Here is a 16,682-nt window from a genome sequence, read left to right as displayed (position 1 = left end):
TAACATAGTGGTTAAAACTGTAACTATGCCGTCCTGGTCCATCACATGATGCCATGGGGCCCAAAAAAGACTTTTTTCTATAGACTTAAATTGTGAAAGAGTCGTCTGTAAATCAGTGGATACATTTTATGAGCATCACAATCCCCACAAAATGATTCGTTTTACTATCAAGATTTGAGTCATTTGATCTGATTACATTTTTGAAAGTCTAGCAGAGCCGCACAATTAAAGGAGAACTATGGGTATAGTTCTCCTTTTATGGTCTAAAACAGTCCAAAAATATTAGTAAATACTAACAACTCTCTCCCAAATCCAAGAGCTAGAGTACTAGAACTCTAATTTGTGATGTCATTATGTATAAAGTCTGGAGCTGCTCCATGGACAATGAATTGGGAAAGCTTTTTTCGATGACACTGAGAGTGCCCAGGGGAATGTTCTGAAGTATATGGGTACATGTTCTGTTTCACAGCTGAAAATACCACAAAAGAATAAAACTCATTTTGTAACGTTTGAATAATGAATTGAATAAACAAGATATAAAGTATTAGTAAAGGTTGATTTTGTTACCTTTGGACAGAGCCAGGCTAGCTGCTTTCCCTTGTTTCCAGTCTTAATGCTAAGCTAAGCTAACCAGCAACTAGCTGTAGCTCTATATTAGGCCTACTGTACAGTAAAGTGATTGGTATCAATCTTCACATCTAACTAAAGACCTATTTCGTAATTATCTTACAACTCATCATGGCTTCTTATCTTTTTTATTTGGAATCTATTTGTTGTTTTGTTGTTGTTGTTGTTGTTGTGGTGTCAATTCAGTGTCTTGGATCAGCATGCAGTGAATTAACAGCAGCACCGCGGAAGTAGAAAGAGAATCAGTACACAAGCTTCTTGAACTGATAAATAAAAGTAGAACAGCCACTAAAGTTTCATACAGGTGTCTGGAGGGGTTTCATTCAGTGCTGACTGCTGACATAATCTAAATGGCATCCTCTAATTACACTCAAGGTAGTGCTACCATTTGCTTAAGTATCTCACCTCCCTTCTTTCGAGCTGATATCGTGAGTGTTGCTGATTAACAGTCTGATCCACGCTGCAGCAACAGTTAACATAATGTGAACATTTCTCTGCTTGATGGAAAATAATAACACAAAAAAACGCAATCAGCCAACACCACTGTGATGATAATAACGTTCACTGAGCAAAATGCAATTTTTCAGCCGACTGCCTTTGTTTAGGAAGTTTTCAGAGATGATTATTATTTGTGCAATTATCTGAATAATAAAAGATCCATTTCCAAAAAGAAAACATTTCCCACCTTGCCTGTAATTATCTTTTTGTATCCAAACTCTCCCCGAGAGATGGAGAGCACACTTCATCCCAGTTTGTCCATCAGTATGCTTTTGTTGGAGGCTATGGGGCAGAGGTTAACGAGACCTTAATTGGCATTTTCTTCAAAGCTTACAAAACTTTAAACTGGGGAGTGGTAGTAGGAAATGTCACATTACCATGTTGTCCAGCGTTTCAGTTTAAAAGCCCCTTCTGGCTGTCATGTTAGGGTACTGAGTTCTAATGGATGAGATGAGGGTATTAATGGCTGCTGCCTTCCTCCACCGGCCAGCACTAAAGGGGAGCAGCTTGTGTTGCGGCCTGTGTGTAAATTACATCTCATAAAATCCTCTTAACAAAGATGAATGTGTAATTGGCTCCCCTTCCCGAACCACAATCCTCAGCTGACCTCAGGGTTTAAGAAATGAATGGCCTTGTGATGCTGCGGTCAATAAAAGCTGATACACGCTCTTCACATTGTTGTGTATTTCTTAAATGTTATGAAAATACAATATACAGAGCAACAATACAATGCTTTGGAGACTGTTTGGTATATACATAACAGGTCTTCTGCCGTGTTAAAGAGGATGAGAATGAACCGGAAAGTTGTGCCTTTTTTTTTTTTTTTTTTTTCCATCGACATGCAGAAATTTCTCGTTGCTTGCTTTGGCCTTTCCAGAACTCTTCCACAGAATAAGGATCTGGCGAAAGAAATTAATATCCAAAATGTTACAAAACTTCCAAAACCATTTAATGTGCACACACATTCGGGACATCTATCTAGTCAGGTTACTGTTGGTTTTAAAATCTACATGTTGTCTGAATATTACAGGTTGTAGTTGCTGCAGATCAGTCCTGGGATCATTCTATCTAAACCCTGTAGTAATAAAATGATGATAAAAAGGTAATCATCTGATAAACAAATGAAAAAAAGGACCAACTGATGTCCTCATTTATTGACATATTTATCCACTTGTGGAATCATGATAATCCTCTTTAATTTAATGACCCTTTGGCAGTTTGGGGTGAAGTCAATTTCTGGGTCCGGTTTCTGTCCAGACCCACTTTCCTCTGAAAGGCATAAGGGTGAGTTTGTTACAAGTGCACGCAGTACATTATGCCACCTCTTTTAAAGCACTGTCATTTAACCTTTCCATGTAATTGCGCAACTCCTTGGAGTCTCCCAGCTCCACGTCTTGGCACACCCACTTAATGTCCTGGCTGTGGCTTCCAGTCAGTGTGTTAACAGTGGGGTAGCTACTGTCTGAGGGGATGGTGGTGAACGTGGTGAACTTGACTCTCTTCCTCTTGGTGGTGGGTGAGTCCCCTTTGCTGTCCTTGGCTATGCACCCTGAGTCTGCCGCCCGGTGGACTTGGCCCTGCACATTCTTCTGGGCCGAACCTCCGTTCAGCAAGTGGCTGCCCTCCTCGAGCCCGCTGCTGGAGTCCATCATGGAAGTCTGTTCCTCCTGCTGGGGCGACAGGCTGATTTGGCTCTCTAGCAGCTCTGCCTCATTCCCCAGCCACACCCAATCATGAGCGTGATTCATGCTCTCCTGGCCCTCGATTGAGAGCTCCTTGTGACGGTATTTCAGAGTATAGGAGATGCAGTTGATGAGGAATACAAGGATGGCGAGGCAGAAGACGCCCAGCAGGGCGTACATGCCGATCTCCAGGTCTGTGAGCCCACGAGCTGTCTGAATGAGGTCATCGTCTATATTGCGGCCACGGGGGAGGTCCACTTGTGCAGGAAAGTCAGCAAAGTCAATCGGCATGTTCTGGCTACCATCGTCTGAAAGTTTATCCCCATTGGGTCTGCGCATTATTGCGCTTCTAGTGGTGGTGGCTCTCCTCAACACCCCATCCTCCATGTCAGAGATGGAGCTGCCATAGTAGTGGGTGTCAGGGCCGGTCCTGTCCTGAGATGGGGAGAGCCTGCCTCTGTTCTCCATATCGTCTCCATCGGGGCCATAGTCGCTGCTACCTCCCCTTGAGCTGTCACTGTGACCAAACTTCACCCTGACGTTGCAGTTCCCCGCTGCCAGGATACTGCGGCGCTTGAACTTCTGGCAGACCTCGCAGACAGTCATTTCCACCCTGACCAGCAGGCCTTGGCCCTCCGCCTCTGTCACGATGACAGGCCATTTCCATGAAGGGTTCTGCTGCACTGTCACTATCTCCTCATCTAGGGAGGTGGCTGTCAGGACAAAGAAGTCAGGATTATACAGGTCTAGAGGAGCCACAGAGCCATCGCTGAACTGGAGCCAGGCGCTGATCAAGGCCTCCTGTGAGAACACACACACACACACATACACACACACACAAACAACAATATGCAAAGAGAGAGAGAGTGAGAGCAAAGGAGAAAGAGCAGTCAGTGACACACAGACATGTTGTGCTTTTGTAGAACAAATACATGGAAACAATGAAATACACTGCATCTAGCCTTATTTCATGAAGGCAAACTGCAACAGATCAAATTGTTTTCAATATATTAGCACTGAAACTATTTTGAAATTGCAAAGGCTCTTTGTCAGATAGTTAGAGCATCAACTAGATGTTGTTCAGGTATTGTGTAATATCCCATTGCTTGTTGCCCCTGGCTTTTACTCTCAGGAGTGTAATGAATTGGTAAAAATGAGAACCTAATTATTTGCATTTAATGTTCCTTTTATCAATGCATTCAGAGACTCACAATAACCATGGAGCATTATAACTGCGGGAGACATTTTAGGTCCAATACAAGCTCACTAAGTTGCATAGTTGTGCTATCACAGCAGCTATTCTTTCTAAACTGAAGAGGGATGCAGATTGGAAGATAGGCGGAAAGATCAAACAGTTACATTAAACATTGTATATGCGAGTGAGGATTTGCCATACATAGGCATCTTAAGGCCTTCCCCTACTGCAGTTCCATAATTTGCCTTTTAATGTTGCCGAAGAACAAATCCCCAAAGGCGGATCCCCACAGTGGTCTGTCAATGCTCCCTAATTACTGACACCAGAGGACTTACAGTGCAGCGCTGCCTGCTTATCTTCACAGTCTGCACGTGGAGATAGGGTAGATAAATGGCCTTCCTATCCTTCCTTAGTTGGAGGAGGAGGAGGAGGAGGGGGAGGGAGTGGAGTGTAAAGGATCAGTTCAGAGAACTTGTGCGAGGGCATGATGGGCAGATCAAAGGGGCCACAATGAGAGTAGCCAGGGCAAATGAGAAAGGGAAGCAAAGTATGACAGAACGGCCAAGTTTGGGCTGTAAGTCATATTTTGGTACAGACACTGTGGTGTTGCTTTGCATGCTCTGAGATTAAGCTCCCGTTTCTATTAGCTGCCCAAGGAAACACATTCTGTCACACTCTGGCTTTCAGGCCTTGGAGTTAAGAGGGTTAGGGATGGTGTGCAACAAACAAACAGACACGAGTACACAAGCACATGTGCACTCACACCTTTCTTTGATTGTAAAATTGCTCATTCAAGGACCATGATAGTGTGAAATGGAATCTGGAAGTAAGTTTTTTGTTTTGAAAAGCACAGTAATCACGGCTGCAGAATGCACATTTTTTGGCTTCAGTAGATATATAAAAGTCTGTCTTTCATCAAATGGCTATTAAACCATTGAGGAAAAAATGAATGTGCAAAGAGATAATAATTACTGGTGTAAAACTAATTAGCATCATTCTCTGTCTTAATCAGACCTGGCTAAATTGTGTTTGCTAATAATTACTGGTCTTTGTTTTTAATCTAATAGATTAGAGGCTTTGTATTCAACCGTGCTGGCTAAGACAGACTTGAGCTATTAAGCAAAGCTCAATTCACGTCTTATTTTTATTTCAAACTGCACTTCAGCTCTGTTATATATAGAGTTGCAACAATTAATGTCATTATCCATATCTCTTCAATTAATAGAGTAATTGTTTTGTCTGTAAAATGTCAAAAATGTGAAGGTGATGATCACATCGCTTGTTCTATTTGATTAACACCTCAGAACCTATAGATATTCAGTTTGCTATAAATATGACAAAGCAAAGCAGCAAATAATCACATTGAGAAGCTGGAGCCAGCAAACGATTAGACTCTTGGCTTGAAAAATCACTTAATCGATTAATGGATCATCAGAATAGCTGCTGATTAAATTATGTTGATGAATTACTCGATAAATCAACCAAGCGCTGCAGCCCTACTTGTATAATTTATGTAGAGTATCCCGACCTGTTTGGGGCTTTGCAGAATCTCCTGTGTGGTCGTGGTAGCCAGGATGGCTCTGTTGCTTCCTGGACTGAGCTGCAGGCTCATGGAGAGGCCCGTCACCAGCTGGACCCCCAACTCTGTGATGGTCACTTTGTCATCCACCACTGTGATAGTCTTCTCTGCCAGGATTGAGTCTGACAAAGGAGACAACACCTGGGAGGGGCAGAAGACAGCAAATAAAAAAAGACCATCACCGTCTCTTTCAACCACATACACAAATTATGTAATGAGCTAACATTATTTCTGAGAGGAGCTATGCTTATGCTATCACACTGTCCTATACACTAGTGTCAGCCTGTCACTGTCACTACCACTGCGTAAAAAAGGGAAGCAGTAGGTGAAGAAAAGCGGCCTCTTTCATTGCCATAAGACAATACTGCTTAAGCTGCTGTCATTGGTTCTTTTACATCACTTGGCTAAAGCTATGACTGTGCAGGTAGTCAGTGGCACCCAGTAACTGGGACAAGGTGTCTACATGCAACAGTGTCCCAGTTTCTTTCAGGGTACTCCAGGTAGCATATTCAGCTTTCTCATATGCATGATAAGGTCTTCTCAAGGTTTTTGAAAATGAGATATGGTGTTTACATGCCCAAATACATAAACACGACACTCCAAAACCCCAATCATAAACAGGTTATTCATGTCCATGTAACACACTCATATTCAGAGTCTGAGCTGGGATTGTCTGCACACGGCTCTCAACATGGAGATGGCTAAGTTGGTTAGCACCTGGCGCTAACAGCATGAACAGTGGTAATGTAGGGGGGAACCAAAGGGTGGGCACTACACTTTAAGGACAATGCTGTTTCTACCACAACAACAAACAGAGAAGCTCGGATTACAACACAAAAGTAGCGTGACTTTATCATCGGCCATTACTCCACTATATCTTTACATGGCAAATATTTGTTTGCTGCTGTATTTATGCTTTGAATGTCATATACAGAACCTTTAAAAGGAAAAGTTAAAGAGTTTGATTTTCTTCCACAACATTCCCCTCAAATACATGATTGCCAAGCAATAATTTGTGACATTCTGGTACGATCAATTATAGCTGTGCTACTCTACAATAGTGACTCAACCCATTGTATTGCCTGCTCATGAAAGCCTTTTCATTTCCTGCTCTCAACACCCAGGGTTGGGGAGGTCTTTCCCAGGAGAAATCAGCAGCGAGAGCAAACATAACTGAACAGAGAAAAAAAACTATCTATAGAAACTTCATCAAGAGGATATCCGGGAGCAGAAATATATCAACGCTGGTCACACGACTTGATTGACAAGGGATTCCTTTCAGGTCGAATGCAAAAGCATCACATCAATGAGCACTTAGCAGAGGAGATGTCAAAGACACGAAAAAAAGCGGATTAAGACGAGTTATAGGTGATTTAAGAAAAGTGTTTCATCTAACATAAAAGGCACAGGAGCCCCTGCGCAATATGCAAAACCTACTTTTTATTTTATCTCTTTACTCAGGCTGTGTAGATCAAACAACAACTGGAACTTGGCTGCCACCCAGCCCCAGTACCTCCTGTAGGTAAGAATCCATTCCCTTTGATTAATACTAGTAATCCAGTGGAAAGGCACACTTTAACCCCAATTCAGAAGCAGGAAGTCTAACTGTATTTATGATGAATGCCATGTGTGGCATGTGGGACTTTCTTTGCCTGCATATCTTTATAAACTTCTCCTCGTGCATCAGTCTGTGTGGCGCGTGGCACAGCTGTCAGACCTTTGCGTCATGTTTTCTGGTTCGTGCTTGTTTTGTGAGCGCGCGGATGTTTTCACGAAGTTGAAGACACGTCTGCACACAGACAGACAGATGAGTCCTCGACACCAGGGAGCAGATCCCACTCACACTGATGCCATTAGGAGGCTGATATTCATCCAGTTAGCCTGAACAGCATGACAAACCAAAGGGCCGAGGGGGAGGACCCACTCACTGCTGAGAGCCCGCAGAACAGGCTGTGACACACCAGTGAGCACCTGTCTGCACTAGACAAAAGGAGGTACAAGTCATACCAGTGGCATCTGTTATTGTCACTGGAATAAACCATATGTTCAAATTCCTACAGTTTATTATTCTAACATGTACTTGTGTTCACAGCATGCAAATACATATGGTGGATATATTTTTTTAGTTTAATAAATCAAATACTTTTAATGTTTCCAATTTGGTGATACTTTATCAGCGATTAAATCATTACCATATTAATTTTTAGACATCAGAATAATTGCCACATTATATTATGTAATTACTAAAGCAGATCTTTGCCCGGATCATCAACAGCATCCAGTGCCCTCTGCACTGCATTTTACATCATGAGATTTTGGAAGAAATCTGTACAATGACTTGATGTCACAAGATCAGAAGCAGATTGAACCTTTAAGAGGTTCTCACAATGGCAGATGGTTGAATAACTGAATTTATATTCACTGTCAGCAAGAGCTGCTTCTGGACTGTCCTCTTTCTTTTTTTCAAATCGTTGCTGGGGAGAAGGACAAGTGGCTAGACCTTCTTTGAGATCGGACACAACAGGGTTCATGGGAAATATGGTCTTAATGTGGGAAGCACTAGCACAAGTGGGATGTTAAAATTGCTAGGGCACCCTAGCAGCTGTATCTTTAACAATGGTGCAAGCCTGAGATGAAGGCTACCAATTATGATCTTTTTTTAAAGACTTTCAAATTTAGAGGACACTGCCGAGCTAAATAATAGTTCAGGTTTGTTACAATTTTGGTCTTATTTTTGCAGTTTTAGCCATCATTTCTATCAATTATGACAACATTAAAGTAAATGCTCATATGGAAATATAATATATGACATATCTGCCCCTCCATCAAGACTGATGTATGCTTAGATATTATTTTTTAAATTAACTTTTGACATACATGTGTGATTCACTCATTCATTCATTATTAGTAACTGCTTATTCTCTTGAGGGTCACAGAGGGACATTCAGTGAGAGGTGGGGTACATTCTAGACAAGTCACCAGACTATCACAGAGCTGACATATAGTGAAAGACAACCATTCATGCTCATATTCACACCTACGGGTAATTTAAAGTCATGAATTAACCTAACCTGTATGTCCTTGGGCTGTGGGAGGAAGCCAGAGAAAATGCAAACACTATACATAACATATATATGTCTGCAAAGTGTCACTAAGTGTATGGAACATGTACACATTATGTTTCTTATAAATGGAATTTATATATGTGTTTAATTTGTGTATTATATATTTATAGGAATACCGATATGTTATATGTATGACATATATGGCAATAAACGTCATATGCATACATAAACATACACAACTGTATGGATTAGACATAAATCTATATATGAAGTTCTGATTTCTAATAGGTTTCATATATACTTTGTACATATATGTACATGTATAGGCATAGTGTGCATGTACAGTTTAGGTAATAACAGTACGTTTTGGCTAACCTGAAGACTTGTTTAAAACCTCTTTGAACGACCAACTGTCATGTCAGCTTCATTTTAGCTATGTTGCCGCAATTCTAGATCTGGGCAATTAACTTGGTAAACACAATTTATTATTATCAATAGGAATGATGTCCAAAACCATCAAAAAAAGACCCTAGCTTTAATAAACTGGAGGAACTCTTAATGTAGTTACCCTCTAGAGCTAACACATGGCCTACCTGGATAGTGGTCATCCCCATGTCCAGTCCCACCAGTATCCTTCTGTCCAATAGCTGTGCAATCTGGGAGTCCTCCACCTTCAGGAAGTCCCAGACCAGCTCTGTGATATCCACCTGCCAATCAGTGCCCAGCATGAAGCTGGTCTGGCCTCGGGGATCAGCTGACTCTGCTACAAAATGGGTCAGGACTCTGACCATGGCGTGCTGGTATTGCAGGGTGCAGCTCCGTCCTCGTCTGTCCTCATCATCCTCGTCCTCACTGTCCCGTGTGGACCTAGCAACAAGTAAGACAAAAATAAAAAGTTACATTACAATAATTACAGTAATTGTTGGATGGATTGGAAACAGTCATGGTGCCCAGAGGATGACTCCTAATAATGCTGTTGATCCCAACTTTTCCTTTAGCGCCACCACTAGTTCAATATTTGTAGGTTTGAGTGAAATTATTCAACATCCACTTGAAGGATTGCCATGAAACTTGGTGCAGATATTCACGTCCCCCTCAGGGTGAGCTAATGATTTTTCATCTAGTGCCATCATCAGGTCAAAATGTTGAACTGCAAAACTACTGATATTCACCTCACCTTTAGTTGTACTTTGTATTAAAGGCTAATTAGGAAAGTTCAGCATGCTAACACTCTAAACTGAGATGGTGAACATGGTAAACATTACATCCGCTTCAAATTTGCTTGTAAGCATCATCACTCTGAGCATGTTAGCATGCTAATGTTATCACTTTGAGCCATGGATGTATGACGAAAACTGGATACAGCGCTGGAGGCGAGGCCCTATTCAATCCTATGAAAGTTGCTCAGTGGCACATAAGGCCAAAATGGTTCAACTGCTGTATACTACTTAGGTGCTGTATACTACTAGATTTCCGGCGGCTGAGCTGGCTATACTTCGAGTTTAATGCTCCTGTAACCTGAATGGGGATAAAATGATTCCATTTTAAAGCTCTAATAGACTTTCCAATTGTAATCAGACTAAATGGATCAAAATCTCTATGGTAAAACAAGTTAGTTCGCAGGGGTTATAATGCTCCAAAAATGTATCTGCTTATGTACAGAGATCTCTTCCTCCATATTAAGTCAATGGAATAATTATTTTTGGGCCACAGGTTATCCCATGACGGATGCAATTACACTGTTTGGCCCCTACTAAAGTGGCTTCAAAGCCTAGTGCACTACCTGGGGGCCTGCTTTGAGCATGTTAGCATCCTGATATTAGCATAGAGCCATTAATATAGACTGTAGACTCTTAGTTTTGTTCATTATGAATGCTATTTCAATTAAAACACTGCAGAAAGTTCACATGTCAAGCTATATAACATTCTAAAACGTAATTGTAGGCACTTGGTGGTTATTTCTGTGTTACAGTCCAAAAAAGGCAGGATCTAAAATAACTGTGCCATATGCACACACTGTATTTGCTAAATAAATACTTGATAGATGAGAAGAGAAAATATCAGCTCTGCATTGATGTGTGGTTTGTGGTATTTTCAGCAGCATTTAACTTTAACTGATCTCTGTCAAACGTTCACACACACACACACACACATACAGCAGTGTAACTCACACAGGGATGTTTACCCGACAAAGATCAAGTAATGATGCAATGTTGTTGATTAAACCTCTAAGAGAGGATCAATCCAGCGTATGGCTATCATTTCTCTTTTTCAGTGTCTCTCCCTCAACATTCCAGAGCACCTGGTCTGGGTTGTGAATGTGCATACACCTCCTTACTGCTTTACTTAATAGCCTCCCTCATTGCTCTGTTGCTAGCAAATCTAATTTTATTACTTTAGGCAACAAATCAGCCAACAGAGGCTCAGCTCTTTCTCACCAGGAAAATTGCTTTCAGTATGACAAACTGGGTTTAAATGGTTACAACATAGCTGCGATATCATTAGATTTTGCTCATAACTGTTGTTTTTTTTTATTTTGCTTCAACAAACAACAGATGAAGCACCATAAGATATTGAGAGAGCAATGTTTGAACGGTTGATCTGGGAGAATAAATGCTGTTACAGCTCTTCAGTCTTACACTGGGGCACAGTTGGGACACTTTAAAACAGAAGAGTGCTTTGTCAGCAAAACTACTAATCATATACTGCACTGTAGGCTCACACTCGCCTTTCTGTCTAATAATCGCCATTTGTTCCACTGTCTCTCTCTCTCTCTCTGTCTCTCTCACACGCACTAGCAAAGGTTGCGATCATGATAAAGGGTAGAAAATAAATTAATCTCTTAAACTGTTTTTCTTGAGATTATCCGCTCTGCTTGTCTCTTTTCTGTCTGAATCCCGTGAGAAATCTGACGGCATGCGAAGCCGTGGGAATAAAGATGTTAGCTGCATGCTCCAGAGAAAAGCTGTGAGTACAGTGAGATTTGGAGTTAAGGGCTTTAAACCTTCGCTGGCAGGGCCGATTTCACATGCAACTTAATGACAGATGTTCTACTGTGGGTATTGTAGGAACACTGAAAGAAAACCTTTAGTGATCCAGGCATTTTTGATAAAAGCTTGAATTTTGACTGAACCGTGGTGTCCAAATAAAAAACCTATTGTTTTTATATTCTCTATTGTAATTCTTGCAACCTTAAAGACCCTTAATATCATATCAAAATATTCATAATTGAAACTTTCAGCAGAGGGACAAGATTTTGGCATTGGAAGCATTTGGTTTCTGTTTGTAGTTCCAGTAGGAGGTAGCCTGAATCACAATGTATACATTGATGATAACTTCAATTGATGATAACCCAACCCGGTGCAGGTACCCGCAAAAAGCTATGTAACAGGTAAAAATATGTACATAAATATATAAATTCACAGGTTTGGGCATGGGTGAAATTGTACTACAGGAAACTGAAGCCGTTATCTCAAAGTCACCAGACTACATTGACAAAAACAGTCATTTTAACACATGGAAGTTGCTGGTCTACTGCTGCCTTGATCAGTTGGTATGTATGGTAAAGCAGTGAACATATTTCAGATAAAGTGTACACTTAAACTGATTGTTAATTGTTTTTAAGTGGGTCTTTTTAGGTGACTGAAATGTATTTTGATGCAGCCCCCATTCACAGCAGTACATTGATAAACCAAATCTACCTGAATCAGAAAAGCAACACAGTACATAACATAAGCACAGCAGAAATGTCAGATAGGTCAGACCAATGTGTTTAACAATATATCGTTAAATGTGACAGTAATGACTAAAAAAGGTGACAGAAACAAGTTGATGATTTCAGATATCTCCGCAATTTAGAAGGATTGCCAGTTGTCTACCCCAAAGTGTTGGTGTGACGTCACAGGGATTCGTTCTATTAACCAATTACGTTTAAGCGGCAGACAAACCGTCCATGTGGAGAGGTGAAATGCATTGGCCGAAATGCAATCTCGCAACCCATCAGCTATCATCTGATGGTGAGTCAGCTTTTTAATAGCTTTTTAAAAATATATCTGCATTCATGTGCCCATATCTGTTCATAAAGACTAGTCGATATCATGGTCAGATATCTGCTGGCTACACTGGATCTCTCAAAATATTGGCTGTTGTTCCCAGAGGCTTACCTTCGTCAGACCAAAAGCTGATGGAGTGAGAAAAACAGGCATCTCAAATGTCAAATAACCAAAACCTGCAGAAAATATTGTGCCCGTGTCGAATCTCATGACTAATAGTAAGAAGTTGATTGAGAAAATTAGTTCTCAGGGCTGTTATTGCTAGCATGGCCAAGCTGCCCAGGGACCAGGGTTGCTGGAGTATCTGATATCCATGTGGTCCAGTTTGGAACTGAAAGATATCATGAATAAGGACACTGTCAGATTCACTGTAGTTTTGGGAGCAGACAACAGGAAGTGGGAATAAATGGATATCAGTCTTGTGTCCTCACTCCAAGTCTTATCTCTGTACCATATCAGACTTGGATGGATGTCTGCAGATCAGTTTGTAGATCTGCTGTTTGTCCTGCATATCACTGCAAACATGTCTGTGATTTGTATTCACACTTCCAAGTTACATTTTTAACACTATTTTAAAAACGCTTGTCGCATTAGATTAAAATAGCAGATCGGATGTGCCTAAGCGGACACTACATGACACATCTGATGCATATTCATGAATGCTAACTCCTCCACTTCTGATTTTTATGTCATCTTTCACACAGAAGTGGAACACAGCATCAACATCCCGGACGAGGACAGGGTTATTCTAGTGCTTCTGGTCAGTAATATTCTTACACCTACCAAATGCTTGGAGCTCCCTTCCCTGGGTTACCCTACTCCACAATGGCTAATTAAAGGCCAACCTTCAAATTCACATATAAACAAAATAACTACCTTCTGCATAAAACAAAGCATTTTCTCAGATACATTTCTCATTCCAACTGACTAACAAGGTTTGTGATTCATGCTCTTGTGATCAAACATTCGTTTTGCGTTTGAATTTATCTTTTAAATTTCTGTTCTCCTTTCATAAATTCCTGTTCTCTACTGTCTCTACACTCATTTACATTTTACATGCACAAGGAGAAAACCATCTGCCAATGATTTCAGTCACCATCTTCCAATTATTCCAACAGCAGTAATTGAAAGTTTCTCACCACTGACTGCTTTGGTTAAATCCTTTTGAATCATATTGTGAGTATTTTGAGCGTAAACACAATTTGTTATTTGACATTCACGGCCAATGACTTGACAAATGGCACTGATGTTACAGGAGTATGTGCTGACATATTGACTGAATCAGCGTTTAAACAGTATATTTATAAGGACATTTATACATGCAGGTATTAGTCAGATGTAATGGATTCAGGAGTAAACAAGCTGATAGTGAAGTCCAACCGTTTTAGCTGCGGTATAAATCTGATATGCCACTGCTTGTGCAGCCATCTCAAAATCTAATCTAAGGTTAATCTAATAAACAAATCACACTCAGCGCCGAGAACAACCTGCTTCACAAAGCAATTTTTCTTTCCGCTTCATTCACTTTCAAGCCCACTTCTGACTTCAGAGGAGATGCTGCATATTAATGTGTGTGTGTGTGTGTGTGTGTGTCATGCTTATTTTTGTTGTGCCCCGTGGATTGTGTGCCTGTACTTGTTTTGGCATTTTGCTGCATTTTATTTTCTGCTACAATAACATGACGAAGGTCATTTGGACGGAAATAGGCAGTGCTGCTTCTATATGCAGCTCTCGCTGACAGTGCTTGATTGTTTTTTTCATTGTTTGGATCTTGTAGGGAATTCAAGCGCAAGTTTGTTTTACAGTAGAAAGAGAACAGCCAACTCAATATTGAAAGTTAACTGCAAGATATTTTTTAAACACTATAAAACAAGGGGGAAAGGAATCTTGATGTACATATCTTGAAAGACATGTTAAAGGAGTGGTGCTTGCCTGAGTGCTACGCCTACACTTAGGTTTGCTGTCTGCAAAGGCTTATCTTGTCCCTGTTTTGACAGGGTTTAGGGAAGGAAGAGGTGAGTCATAAGGCAGTGCCAGTCAAAAACTGTGTGAAGAGTACTTTTGAAACTATCCAACTTACATGCCTGATGTCTCTTTATTTCTCATTTCTCTCCCCCCCTCCAATGTGGCCCCGACTTGCCAGTCTAGCTGATAGAGGAAGGCCCTGCCACTGTCGCTCAGCAGCTCACTTCCTTGTGGGCTTATGGACGGTGGACCGATGCCCGTTCTCACCAACAGGCATAGCGCTACTTTGCAAGGTCACGCCTGTTATCCCCTGATAAACAAAGACGGGTGAAAGACGGAGAGAAACAAAGCTCTTCACTGTCCATCAGCAGTGGCGCCAGCGTCAACAATGACAACACAACTCGGCCTGTCCCCGCTGATAAAGGCGTACCAGCGCACAGCTGGGAGAGCAACATCCTCGACAAGCCATGGCATTAGTTGAATGCTGTACCTCTGTCAGTCAAAATAAGAGGGGAGCAGGGATAATTAGAGTAGCCACACTAGTGCGTGGGATGACTCCAAGTCCAACCTCAACGCTTTTCCAGGAGTAATTACTGCAGGTAGGCTGATAGCCGCTCCATCAATTGATGGATTTCAACAGTTGCAGAGAAGCAATGCACAGCAGCGTTGGCAGAGGTGCTGCTAGTGATGAGGCCCCTGGGGAGAGGTCTGACCTCCAGGCAGCTCTAATAATGTTCTGTTCTACTGACGACTAAGAGGCAAAATGGCAGGCCACCTTAAACCGGTCGTAATGACAAGCTGTATTGCACAGGTCAGCCATTTTGTTATCAGCCAAGAACTGTCAGCAGGACTGAAGTCAGGAGGAGACAGGTGGAGTGGTGTTCAGTCACACGTCTCATCATTATCTTATCTAATGCTGCCATGATTGAAATCGAATACATCACTTGGGATAAAGGCTATTCGTTAAATGAAACCAGCGCTGCTGCAGAAGTGGACAAAGGACTTTGATCTTGATCTTTATGTGATACCAACAGGAGAGACGCGAAGCACTATTGTTGGCGAAACAAAAAAAAGTGTATTTATAAATCAAACTTGGATCGACTCAAATTAACATTTGCGGCATGACCCTAAAGCTGTTTCAATGGATAATTGGAAATTCTGCCTGAATTACACATGCACGGCAGATGACACAAAAAAACTGAAGAGAGAAAATGAGCCCTTGGCAGAATGTTGATTTTTATGCAAAGAGACAAAAAACAAGTAAATGTAAAGTAAAGACTGAGCCAACTAATAGTCCATCCAATTAACCAAACAAATACTTTCCAATTAGTTTATTTCTCTGGTTTAATCTGATCCTGAGAGATAGTGAATAAGATACAGGATACTTAATCAGAGTCTGTTAAAGGGGAAGACCTAAGAGACCAGAATGCCCTGTAACTGACAGTGTTGAGTGTTACTATTAAAAGCCGCAGTTATAATATTACTTTTCCCAGTAATGAGTAGAAAAACAAATTACTAATAAAATTTCAGTTATAATATTACAGTCACCCTAAAACCAAATAAGTCATTACAACCTTACTTTCGTTGTCAACCCCCTTTTAATTTAAAATCCAACAGTCAATCAGTTTTTTGGATTCTCTTTTTGTCATTGGTGTGTATGGATGTCACAAAACGAAGATGGAAACGCTTCCATTCAGCGGCTGGAAATATTCCTATTACTCTGGTTTCGTCAGGAGGAAAGATGATAAGAATGTCGTTGTGCCAGGTAGTGGTATTAAGACTCTTTCCACTCTGAAAAACACAACCTCAAACTGCCTGAAACACCTACTATAACCGACAACACAACAACGTGAAGCACCCAACCAAAGGTGAGCCCTCCTCCAGTGGCATAAGGTCCTTACCAAGGCCCCAGTGCATGCTAGTTACTAGTTATAAGGTGCCCGTACACTATTGGCAACTGTTTATGAAAAAAGCCAAAGGAATCTGACTTTTTTCCACTTTCATTTGTTTCTCTCTTGT

The 16,682-nt window shown here is 41.1% G+C and overlaps 1 protein-coding gene across 2 annotated transcripts in view; it reads right to left on the bottom strand.

Moving 5' to 3' along the window:
* Window positions 1-1,792: 1,792 nt before the first annotated feature.
* Window positions 1,793-16,682, bottom strand: part of LOC117252527 (transmembrane protein 132C) — a 181,078-nt gene continuing 166,188 nt past the window's right edge. For both annotated transcript variants that reach the window (XM_033619527.2, XM_033619528.2), the window contains 3 exons: window positions 9,240-9,513; window positions 5,531-5,722; window positions 1,793-3,608 (listed from right to left, as the gene is read on the bottom strand). In XM_033619527.2, the coding sequence (XP_033475418.1) occupies window positions 2,439-3,608; window positions 5,531-5,722; window positions 9,240-9,513 (1,636 nt within the window). In that variant the 3' untranslated portion in view covers window positions 1,793-2,438. The remainder of the gene's footprint in view (window positions 3,609-5,530; window positions 5,723-9,239; window positions 9,514-16,682) is intronic.

The sequence above is a fragment of the Epinephelus lanceolatus genome, chromosome 9 (genome assembly GCF_041903045.1).
Source record: "Epinephelus lanceolatus isolate andai-2023 chromosome 9, ASM4190304v1, whole genome shotgun sequence".
NCBI classification, from domain to species: domain Eukaryota; kingdom Metazoa; phylum Chordata; class Actinopteri; order Perciformes; family Serranidae; genus Epinephelus; species Epinephelus lanceolatus.
The sequence above is the reverse complement of the archived record's forward strand: the minus strand, read 5'-3'. Positions and strand labels throughout refer to the sequence as shown.